We start from the raw sequence: 12,749 nt of genomic DNA on the forward strand, positions 1-12,749 counted from the left end.
TTTTGTAACAATTGACTACCAACCAATCTGCTCTTGTTTCCTACATCGTCCCTGACTCTCTTGACCACACCAGGTCTTCCTCCTGGGACAGATTACTGGCTCATACTTCTCTCAAGTGGGGCACCCATACTCCAGGGCTTCACCGGGACACTGTAGAAGGATGGGGATGAAGGACAACCAGGGTGTGTGTAACTGGGGAAAAATCATTAAAAAGTAACTACAGGGATGCTTTGTGTAGAAAACAAGACTGACTGAAAGATGAAAACACAAGCCTTCCAAGAAAAACTACATTTGTAGGGAATGCTGTGGGCCATACCCTCCGAATCCTGGATGTGTGTCTCTCATTGTCTTTGGTTGGCAAAAGCATCTTGGTGGGGAAGTTTCTGAAGCGCTGAGTATGTTATTTGGCCATCATTGCAAGTCTATGAGGGAGGCCTAATTATTACTCAGTTTTCCAGAGGAGGAAGCTGAATGTAAGGCGGGCTCTTAGACTAACGTGAGGCTTTAGTTACCTAGTGCTGCGTAAAATCCACGGCACACTTATCATGAAACGGGGACCCATCTGATTATTTCAGATGATCGCATGAGTGGGCTGGGGCTCAGCTGGACAGTCCTCTTGCAGGGATCACTTGGGATTTGTCACAGAGCTGCGTCAGATGGTGGCTGGGGCCAGAATGTCTTTGATGGCCCACATGCACATCTAACACCTGACTGGGGACACGCTAAAAGGTTGGTCTCAGCTGTGCTGGAGGGGTGTGGGGGTCTCTCTCCCTCCACTCTCCAGACCTCTCCCTCTGTATGTTTAGGGTATAGACCTCCTTACGTGGTGTCTGAGAACTCCCTGAAGAGCAAATGCCTGCTTAGGGCTTAAACCCACCATTGCCAACATGTTCTGTTGCCTAGTGCAACTCACAGGCCCATATCAGGTTCAAGGGATGGGAAACATGTTCCCCCGGGGGTGGCCAGTGTGAGCAGCTGCTGCCCTTGTCTGAGAAGGGAAGCCGGAATTCAGTAAGGCGGCATGGCGTGGGGACGGGTGTATGACCATGCACGGGAGTGATGCACTAGGCCTTATGGTCACATGGAGAGAGAGGTAAGAGGTTGACATACATTGGGGTGTTTTTCAATCACTTCTCTGCCTTTTTTTTTTTTTGAAATAGGGTATCTTGATTTACAAAGAAGCAAGAAAATGTGACCCATTTCTCACTTCTTGCTTATTCATAAAAAGTTGATAATTAATAGTCAATTCTAACTGAGAAGACAGTAGAAATGAGGAATCGTTCATATGTCACATACAAAAATTGGCTGATTTGAAAATAAACTGAAACAGTGCAACTGATTTGGAAAGTACTTGGTATTATATACCAGGAGCTTTAAAATATTCATATCATTAAACATAGTAATACCAATTTAGGAAATTTACATAAATTAAGCTTTTCATTTGTTGCAAGTTATACAATAGTAAAAATCATCTTAAATTAATGCTGAGGAAAACATCTAACCTAGACTTATTGAGTAAATTAGGGCACACTTACAGGGTAGAAAATTGTACAGCCACTGAAATATGGCTATGAACAAGAACAACACTAAAAAAATAGAAAAGGGTAAATATACATAGTATATAATATAATAATATATTGACTATATAATATATGAAATATATAATAATATAATGGTTATATAATTATCCTATATTATGCATTACTTTACATGTATATTATTTTCCATATATAATAGTACCTGGACTTTGTGAGGGATGTGGGAGAGAAAGACTTTAGTCTTCGGTGGTTGAGAAGAGCTGACCGTACTCTCAGTAAGTACAGAGAAAGGGTAAGTATTACATCTTACGAATGCTCACTTGGCAAGACTCATGGGACTCCTCAGTTCAGTGAACAGCAGAAACGGGAGCGATCAAAGAGACAAGGACTGACATTTATTCCTATAGAAATGAGCTGCAGATTTCCTGGAATGGAATAAGCTTCCTAAAGAAGACTAGAGATTGAAGAGACCACATCTGGCACAAGGAAACAAGAACAAATTCAGAAAACCACAAGAGCCCACTAGAGGGGCCAAGGAAACAGCGCAGGGAGCTGTGCCGTGCAACACGAGGACCCGGGTTCAGATCCCCAGCACACACTTTACAGAGCTGTCTGTGATTGACATCTTTGTCCCGGGAGACGAAGACAAGCAGACCCCAGTGGCTCTCTGGCCAGCCCTGGTCTAGCTGAAACAGGGAACTCTAGGCTATTAATTATCGACTTTTTACAAATAATTAGCAAGAAGTGATACCACAACTTCAGTTTGAATTTTCTTGAAGAATAGTGAGACAGATGGATACATTTGTTTGCCGATTATACTATTTTATTTTAGGACTTACAAACCCATAGCGTTCCCCTTTCTTTATCGGTGGATAGTGTGCTATGCTACAGTGCACACAGTGAGTATGAGTAAATAAGCGCTCCCTGAGCTGTGTTATGGTTTGACCCTGAAATCTCTCCCACAGGCTCAGTATTAGGACTTTCTTCCCCAGTTGTTGGTGACACATTGAAGGCTATAGAACCTTCGAGAACCTTAGAGAGGTGAAGTCTAGAAGGCGACGGTAGGTCACTAAGGGAGGGCCTTTGAAGGTCAGAGCCGCCCATGGCTCTAGCCTGCGTGCTCTGCTTCCCAGTCCAAATGAGCCGCCCTGCCCCCTCAGTGTTCTCTGTCAGGTGTTGGCCACAGTGACGTGAATGTAACTAACATGAACTGGCTGAACACAGCTGTAAGAGTTACTGTAATACTCTTTTCTGACAAGTCCAATATCTACATTACCTTGGAGCTGTCATTTGCACATATAGATTGTCCTTTACCTGGCAAATGGCTCACATTTTCTTAATTCTTCATAAATCAAGAAGCCTTCTCTAGTTAACTAATTCAGTCCCCAGGGAGCTGGCATTCACTGATTCCCCTGGAAACTAAAGCAATCTTGTGAGAAAGGCTCCCAACTCACTCTGTGACCTGAGCCTTTCTAACACCTACCTCTCAGCACTGGGAATCAGATTTTAACGTGGTTTTAGAGGGGACAAATCATAGTGACTACCTCGTGGCACTGTCACTGTAGAACCTAAGGCCTCCTGCTGTTGTTCCTCATTGTTTTGCTTTGGATTTAACTCTAGTTCGGTGGTTCCATGCGTGGAGGTAGGTTCCTGAAGCAAGTCTGGAACCAGCGTCCATTTTAGTAGATAACACACATTTCCGAAGGCAAGTGGGGCTTACCTGTGTTTGTCTGAGCAGAGTGGGTGTAATTTGGATGCCTGGTACAGTTTGGAGAATCTGGTCCCTCTTTGATCAAACACCATGAGAATGTTGGTAGCGTCACTGATGCTCCACGTTCTGACACGAGCACATGGACTTTGACAAAAGTACACGACGCTGGGAGCCACCCTGGATTCCTCAGTCACACATGTTGGTCACCACTTGGTGAACCTGAAAAAAAAAAAAGAGCCTTGCAAAAGGTCCCAAGAGAGCAGTATTGTAAAGCTTCACACTGGAAGTCCATTCATGGCACACACACACACACACACACACACACACACACACACACACACACACTCACACACGAGTTCATTATATAGATTAAGATATAAATATATATGTTCTATGCAACCAATATCACCCCACTCCAAAATAATGACTGTGTTAGTCAACCATTGGAAACCACAGGACTCATAGATAATAATATATAAAATTTATGTGCATGCCACATGCTGCTGGGTCTCACAGCTGGTTCCGTACGTAGCCATCCCTATGGTCTCTTCTCTTCTTTACCATCACGTCTGCCTACAGCCGCTCCTTTTACTGTCTCGTATCCCTGCAGTCTCTTCTTTACCATCACGCCAGCCACTCACACTGACCCAGGACAGAGGCTGATTCACTCCAAGTTTGAGCACATAGACTGTTAACTCCAATGCTACATTACTCGGCAGTTGTAAAACCCTGTTCTAACATGAGTTGTAAAATCACACAGGAGACACAGGTGAGACGCCGACACACTCGGCTGTGGCCCTGGATCTCCTACATGCACATAAGGAGACAGGACTGGTTTCTCACGGATTCCCCCTCGAGAAACAACAGAAATAGAAACTCGGCATTAGCTAAAACTTTTGGGAGTTATATTACTTAGGCGTTATCAGCTTCTTGGAGACTGGTAGAGATTTTTTTTTTTTTTTTTACTGGACTAGAAAATACAATGCAGGGTGAAGGTGACAATTTCAAACTTTGGGAAGCCAAACTATTGAGCACCTGATGCAAACTGCTAGAAAACTGAAGAGAAAGAAGCCTGAGGAGTGCGTGCCCTGTGCTATCGCCATGTGGTATGTGAACCCTAAGGAAGTAACCTCATTATACAGAATTACCCAACGTTGAAAAAAAACTTTCACATGGAAAGATAGACTCTTAATTCTTCATATAAGATGCTGGTAAATGATATATTGGTTACTTTAAGGTCTTCATAACCAAAGCACCAGACAGAATCAACTAAAGGGAAGGGAAGAAAGGTATAATTTATCACCACATCAGAGAAGGCTTGGTGGAGCAGCTAAGTTCACGGTAACAAGAGCATGTGGTAGAGGCTACTCACGTGCTAGAGGACCAGAAAGCAGAAAGGCAGGACCAGAACATGGGTAGCAATGAGCTTCCAAGGCCCTCCTCTAGTGACCCACCTTCACCGTCTGGATCTTATCTGATAAAGGTTCCATAGACTCCCAAAAAGAACCCACAAATGTTTAGGACACAGGCCATCGTAGTTACAGTTACTACTGCCATAATGAAACACCATAACAAAAGCAAGTTGGGGAAGAAAGGGTTTATTTGTCTTATACGTCCGTGTTACCATTCATCATCGAAGGAACTCAGGATAGGAACTCAAACAGGGCAGGAACCTGGAGGCAGGGGTGCTGTTTGCTGGCTTGCTCACCTTGCTTTCTTATAGAACTCAGGCCAACCAGCCCAGGGGTGGCACCACCTACAATAGACTGGGCCCTCCTCATCAATTAAGAAATTGTTAAGAAAAGGGTCTACAGCCAATCTTACTGGGGGGGTGTGTGCATTTTCTCATTTAAGGTTTCCTCCTTTAAGATATCTCTAATTTGTGTCACGCTGACATAAAATTAGCCAGCACACAGGCGGGGTGTGTGTGTGTGTGTGGGTGTGTGTGTATGTGTGTGTATGGGTGTGTGTGTGTGCACGCACGTGCTTCAACTTAAACCACAATAGATGGTGCTGTAATATATGTATTCAGATAATTTTAATCACAGCACTCATCTAGATACGACAGAGAAATTAGAAAAAGAATTGATGATGAGGAGAGCCGAGTATCTCTAGTCTGTTCTCTCACACTCGAACATCTGTCTTCTCAGCAGCAAATTCTGTGAAATGTCATGAGGCTCAAATTGCATAAGAGAGCGGAGGGTGCTTGATAAAGTGCTGGAGCATTAGGTCACAATAAGGTGATGCTGTTACAAAAGATGAAACTCCCATCCCTCTACGACACCCAGAATTGATGGTTCAGACTCCCTCCCACACAGCTCTATTCAGCTACCTTACTGAGCAGTTGGCCTTCTGTGTCCACAGCTTCAACATTTGTGGACTCAACCAATTGCAGATTGAAAACTGGAGAGTGCCGTGTGTGTGTGTGTGTGTGTGTGTGTGTGTGTGTGTGTGTGTGTGCTTGTTTGTATGTTTGTGTGTGTTCTGAATATATACTTGTTGGTATTTATATTTTACTAGGTATTATTATGTAATCTAGATCTCATTTACAGTCTCTGGATGGATGTTGTGGATTAAAAGAAATTCTTTACCATTTTCTATATGGAATTTGAGTATCTCAGTAATTTTGAGCCAACAGGCTCCCGTGTGGCTAATTGAGGGATAGTGGTGCTATGTACATCTTTACTGCCTCTCCATCCTTCTTCCCACTGCTCCTTCATTGCATCGCCTACTTGATATGTTAATGGGAGTATTTCAAAGCAACTTCAAACTCTACAGGTCCAGAAGTGAACTAAAAAATTGTTTGTCCTTAATGCTGGTCTTTTCTCTGGAGTCCTTCACTCAAGAAGAGCCGTCAGCTCTCATCAGATACGTACACCAGAAAATGGAGTCACCATGGCCATATCCCTTGTTCTGCTGGGAGCTCCGCTTTAAGCAGCTCCAGGATCTTCCCATTTCTAGTCATAGACAATGGTACATCTCCTCTTGCGTGGCTGTCTCCATCCGGACTGATCTCTAGTCTTGCCGTGATCACACACAGCTTCTTCGCCACTCTCCCTGCACCCTTTCTTGGCTTACTCCTTCCTGTCCACTTGTCTATCAACACAATAGTTTCAAAATTCAAATCTGGGCATGTCAGTTTTAGGAAAACAACAAGGGACTTCGCGGTATAGCCACTACTCATTGGTCTAGCCTTGTCGTGCTTCCTGCCTCTAAGCACGCCATGCTTGTCCCTATTTCCAGAACTCGCTATATTGCTTCTTGCTATTAACCTTTGTGCTTTTTAAAATCCTCTTGCATCGGTCCCACACCTGGCTGTCTTAGGTCCATACTCACTTCCCTCACAGAGGTGACGAGGACAGATTCCTGCATCTTCACTTTCCTACTATCGTGGCTCTGCAGTTAGTCCTAGAAAGCCCTCCCCACTAGGCTATGAACTCCACGAGGGCAATAGCATGGCCACTTAACTTCCCTTGTATCCCCAGTGCCCAACACATACCAAGTGCTGGGCTTTGCTTTCACTTATTTGATTCAGGGTCTCAGTCTGTAGCCCAGGGCTCATTGGCCCTGTGTGGCACATGCAGGCGTCAAACTCATGGCATTTCCACTGACTCCACTTTTCTTTCTTTTTTCTTTACTTATTTTGGTTTGTTTGTTTGTTTGTTTTTTTCCAAGACATGGTTTCTCTATGTAGCCCTGGCTGTCTTGGACTCACTTTGTAGACCAGGCTGGCCTGGAACTCACAGAGATCTGCCTGCCTCTACCAGGGACTACAGATATGTGCCACTGTGCCAGCTTGACTCCACTTTTCAAGTACTAAGATTATAGACAGAAACCACCATACCTGACAATATTTTTAAATATGTGAGTAATGATATAGTTATTGAATATTTCAACTTCTTTCTTTTCTAAGGAAAATGAGATCCTGAGAAGGCAAGTGAATAATTCATCTTAATACTTGTCAGCATGTAGTACTGGCCTAACATAGAACAGATATTAAATGTTTGTTGAAGGAACAAGTGAATTCCAAGATTGATGTATCCGGCATGACAGAAATGGCACATTCAGACAGAGTTTGCTCTGAATCCTTACTTCCTTCACTGCTGGTGAAACGCAGTTCTTCGTCTGTATCTCCCTCCTGCATCTGTCCTAACAAGGGAGCTGGCTGGTATAAAGGCCCCACACAGGTCCCCATAAGTGAATGTCATGCAAATTGCCATCCTTTCTCTGTCTCCAAGTCATGTGTCTCCGCTGTCCTGCTGCCCTGGAGAGCTTAGCATGAGTCCTGTCTTCTTTCTGTTGGGGAGTGAATGGGAAGTAGCCCGGATAGGAATGATTAAAGCAGATGGCCTGGAATGGGGGCTGGGAAGTAATTAGGATAGTTCAGAGGGTTAATGTCTGCCCAGTCCCGGATAATATGAGGCAAGTCTAAAATACAAGCACGTGTCTGTGTCTTCATTGGTTATAATAGTGGGTTAGACAGTACCGCCATACTAATTATAGGCTGAATTTTATAATAAACATTATTAGATTTTTTTTTATATCTTCTACAACAGCTTGCTAAGTGTCATTTGCCTACTGTGGCCAGAGAGTCAGACCAAAGGAATGCAAGGAAAATTCAGTACAAAGAAATGCAGAAGCCAGTCAAGAGGCCAACCGAGTTAGTGGAGTCAGCGCAGACAACATGTACCTAAATCAGATGATGAAAGCCGAGAGAGATTAGGAGTAAACTACTTAAGACCAGAACGTGGGCCCATGAAACGCTGGCTGCAGACCCGCCACCATCTAAGCGGTATATAATCGCAGTTCCCTAATGATGTGCTGACCACAAAGGGGTGTTAAAATGTCCAGTGAGGCTTGGAAACATCCCTCTAGCCTTAAATTTGTGTAAACTAGTAAATATACTGACAAGCTTAGCCTGACCGAAAATGCTTAAGTGTTCCAGGAAGGTTCAGAGAGCCATGCAGACCCAAGGAAGTTACAGACGAGGCTATGCAGAGAAGAGTTAGTGACGCCGCGCTGGCTGGCAAGGTGAGATGTAAATGTTCTACACAACGCTGTGCTAGGTGTGAAGGGTGAGCATTAGAGACAGGGCGCTGGTCAGAGAAGGAGGCCCTCCAGACGCCAGCAAGCAGCTCAGCTGGGCTCCCAGGAGAGAATCTGACAGCAACACCAAAGGGCAAGCGGACGGCCAGGCCAGTTCCTGCAGGGCACTAAAAGACTATTTCTAGGGCCCATCCCTAGGCTAGACCTAGAACTGTGTGAGGTTCTGGTTTCCACCAAATGTTTTAGAGTCATGTAAAGCAAAACTTAAACCTCCTTTGCAAACCTAGCGCTTAACAAATAAAGGACCACTGTTCTAGCCCAGAAGAGATGGGGGTGGGATTGTCAGGCCCACCTCCTCAAGCAAGGAGAAGTCAGTGCAGCGTCTGTATCCACCAGGGAAAGAGTGAGGTGGGGAGACGCACGTTGCCTTTCTTTCTGTCCTGTCCTCATACCTAAAGGTGGCTCAGAGAAATCTGCATTAGCAAACTGTAACCTCTAATCATTTGCACTCAATCTTGGCAAAGAAAAAAAAGTCAATTATGAATATTGAGTCTTATAAGGGATTTTGGCACTATTAGCCACACCTGGAGCCAGACCAGGAAGGAAAAAAATTCCATGATAGTTATCAGACTTGAAGGTAGATAAGAAAGAAAACTGTATTGCTCACTTTTTTTTCCTGGCACAAAACTACAGAGTAGGATTATGCAATGGCAGCTATCATGTGAACAAGCATGGCCTTGGGCTTTGACTGCACATAAAAATTACCATTGAGACAGAATGTTCTTGGCTATTGCAGATCTGAAGCTATGCTGCAGTTTGTTAGTGTGCCAGGAAGCACTCCTACGAAACCATAGGGCATTTATACTGAACCCTCGCTTCTAACAAAGATGCCTAAGGCTGAGCTAAGCATGCATCATACGATGTGAATAACAACTACAAAGATGGAAGCAAAGGTATCGGGGAAGGTTGCCCATTCGTTCTGGTAGTAACACACATTGGCCCAACTTTCTTTTTAGAACAGTTCAGCAACATAATCATAATTTTAATTATTCATGATTGCCAACCCAGCATTGCCAACTAACCAGGAATGTGCCTTGTGGAAATATTCAACAAGTGTGCACATACGTAGATAAATAAGGCTTTTTGCAGCATGATTTTTAATAGCAAAAAAAAAAAAAAAATGGAGTTAGCAACAGAACCATTAGGAGATAGCCTGTTAACTATGTTATAAGCTGTGCTCCGGCAGGAAACAAAGCAGCTTTCAAGAGAGGAAAAGCTCCTTGTACGGGCAGGACTTATTAATGTAGTAAACAAAAAGCTCAGATGGTAGGTAGTGCACAATTCCATTTGTGTGTGAAAAGCTCAAGCCAATGCACAAAAAGAGACCAGCAAATATTCCACTTTAAGTGCTCTCTTTGGAAACATGTGTAAGAACTTAGCCTTCACTTTCAATTTAATGTTCTTACCTTTCCTTATTGAAATATCTTCAGTAGGAAAACAATGCAGTGGATGTGAAACCGCGAGGTAATGACATCCTCTGGGCTTGCTGCCAGTTTGGGGTGACTCTGTTGTCTGCAAACCTTGTGCTGTGCTGCAAGCAAAACCCACACTGAGGTCTGAAGTGACCTGCCTGGCTGCTGACCAGACTACAGTTCCTCCCAGCTCCAACCGGGCCTGCAACGCTGCCACCAAAACTTTCTTCATTGTTGTACCCCTTAGAGAGATGACCTGCTCACAGGGTACCTGATGAGGCTTGCCATGTGGCGTCCCGGGCCATCTAAGACCATGGTGTTCATTAATCAAAGATTAAGGCTTCTATTAGAAAGCTAAACATGTGCATGTGTTAAGCAGATACCAGAGCAAAGCCTGGGATGGGTACAAGGCTCTCAGTTCTCAGACAAGCGGAAAGACCCAGCTGATTGTGCTGCCTTTAAGTGGCTCCTAGCTGTGGTCAGGTATAGGAGGGGCAACGGTATGGGACCCCCTGAGGTCCCCCTGTGTCTGATTCAGGTTAGGGGCCTTCTTTGATTGCCCTCTTCCTGCTGAGCTGTGGGTTTCTGAGGCTCCGCTGTTTCCTGCTGAATTCACCTAGCTGAGGAAGTCATGAATATTCTATGCAAGGAACATAGAGGGACAGTTTGTGCTTTGATGCAACGTTAGAATATACAGCTTGACAGTAAATTCACAAGCTGCACTGGTTTCCTTGGCTGCAACTTGCCACGAAGTCCTCATTTCCTTTGATAGATAGCTGCTGGCCATCACAGCGTTTCGTCCTAATCTTCACTACTATTTAAGGCCCCAGATCTCACGGGCACACATGCACATGCACTCATGGGTAAAAAGGAGGTAGAGATCTGCTACAGGTACGAAAAGAGGCCCTGGAAGTAGCTGGATATTAAGAAACCCACTCCAAAGAGCTACTGCACACACACACACACACACACACACACACACACACACACACACACACACACCTACTGAGACAGAACCATGCGTGGGATCTTTTCCTGATAGAGGAGTGAGCATAGGGACAGACAGACTGACGGCAGTTCCAGAGGTTTCACTGAAGAGTGAAGCCCCATGGCAGTCAGGTGATAGGTCAGTGGGGCTGTTGTCATGGTAATGTTACATGTTCATGCGGGTATTATACCCTTTGTTGGTCTGCTGTGTTTGAGACGTTGTTAGGCCTGGCTTTTCTGACACGGCTTTACTCTACCTACATATCCACAACCTACTTAATAACCTATTTAGTAGGCAGCGGCACCTTTGACTTGCTGGAGTCTGCTCAGCCTGCGCCTCATGGTTTATGCTGCCTAACTCCGTACTGTCTACACATACAAGGGTGTAGACTCACCTTTCCTCTGCATTTGTTCTCAGAGTCAACTGCTGCTTTGTGAAATGCAGTCCACCAGGGCGAGGCTCCGCCTGAAAGCCAGTTTCCCACAGCATGGAGTAATTGTGCCCATAACTCCAATATGGGCAGGGCACAGCCCGTTCCCCACAGCAGGCCGTCTCAGAGAGAGCCTTCCTATCCTTTTTCTGTTTCCTGTCTCAGAGCTAGACTGTAAGTGTTGCCGCTCTGAATGGAAAGGCAGTGTTACAGTTCTGCTCAGCTACAGCAGGGGAAGGGTTCCCCACTGCACGTGTAACAGTTCTTCTCACACAGGGGGTTTCCCCAGTGCAAGTGTTACAGCAGGGAAGGAGGAGGAGGGTGTCCCCAGGGAAAGCTCAGCTCCTGCAAAAGTGTTACAGCTCTGCTCTGAGAGCTGCCAAGGGATCCCAGCAACCGGGAGCCAAGGAATGCCTCAGTCACACTGCACAGCAAACCTCACACAAGAGATGTATCAGGAGGGAAAAACCCAGGTGGGTTGCTGCCTCTGCTCAGGCAGGGGGCCTCAGGGACCTGAGCAAAGGGCAGGGTTTCCGTAGGATTTCTGGGGGTGGGAGGTGTGGAGTTTCTCTGCATGGAGGTTCCCAACATGAGGATTGGTGGGATTTCAAGTTCTGAGGATGGCCAAGCTCAGGGACTGGTGGGTTTTCCTGTTCAGAGATTGGTGTGATTCTGTTTCTTGACCTGGTTTTAGGCTTGGGGTCAAGTCGGGGTCAGGGTGCTCTTTCCCTTGGCCCTGATCTTGAGGTAAAGTCAGGGTCAGGGTGTTTTTCCTTTGCCCTTTTTGCCTACACAGACCCTCTTTTTTTTTTTTTTTTTAATCTTTTTGTTGTTGTTGTTGTTGTTGTTTCTCTGTGTAGCCCTGGCTGTCCTAGAATTCACGTTGTAGACCAGGCTGGCCTTGAACTCACAGAGACCTGCCTGCCTCTGCTTCCCCGAGCACAGGATAAAAGGCCTGCACCACCACCACCTCTCTCACATCCACTCCCAACGCCCGCTGCTTCAGGCTATACTTTTCTTCACTGCCTGTTGCTGACATGCAAAGAGACTGTAACTCTATCTGAAAGGACTGTGTGAGCCCTTTTTCCTCCTTAGGAAATATCTGCTCTTGATACCCCCTCACCATTTTGACTTTTACACATCCCAAGCTGTGACGGCGTGAATGACAACGGCCTCCATAGGCTCATGTATTTGAATACTTGGTGGCCAGTTGGTAGAGCTGTTTAGGAAGGATTAGGGAGGCGTGGCCTTGTTGGAGGAGGAGTGTCCTGGAGGCAGGCTTGGAGGTTTCAGAAGCTCAGGCCATTCCCGGTTGGCTGTCACTGTTTTCTGCTTATGGATTGAACTGTCAGCTCTCAGCTACTGCTCCAGGGCTACTCCTGCCTGCCTGCCACTGTGATCCTGACCATGACAGTCACAGACTCTAACCCTCTGGTACCGTGAGCCCCAAATTAAACAAAAAAGTAACTAAGGTGCCGGTGTTCTGTCATGAACAACAACAACATGCACCTCTCTGGTTCTGACAATTTTCTCCCTCTACAGGAGCATCCTGCTACTTATTCCT

At 45.3% G+C, this 12,749-nt stretch overlaps 1 protein-coding gene across 2 annotated transcripts in view; it reads right to left on the reverse strand.

Moving 5' to 3' along the window:
* The window catches only part of PELI2 (pellino E3 ubiquitin protein ligase family member 2), a 371,889-nt gene that overhangs the window by 296,334 nt on the left and 62,806 nt on the right, over nucleotides 1–12,749 (reverse strand). For both annotated transcript variants that reach the window (XM_084796768.1, XM_084796769.1), the window contains one exon: nucleotides 3,259–3,468. In XM_084796768.1, the coding sequence (XP_084652894.1) occupies nucleotides 3,259–3,341 (83 nt within the window). In that variant the 5' untranslated portion in view covers nucleotides 3,342–3,468. The remainder of the gene's footprint in view (nucleotides 1–3,258; nucleotides 3,469–12,749) is intronic.

Source organism: Acomys minous (assembly GCF_964271855.1).
Source record: "Acomys minous genome assembly, chromosome: 9".
Taxonomy (NCBI): Eukaryota; Metazoa; Chordata; class Mammalia; order Rodentia; family Muridae; genus Acomys; species Acomys minous.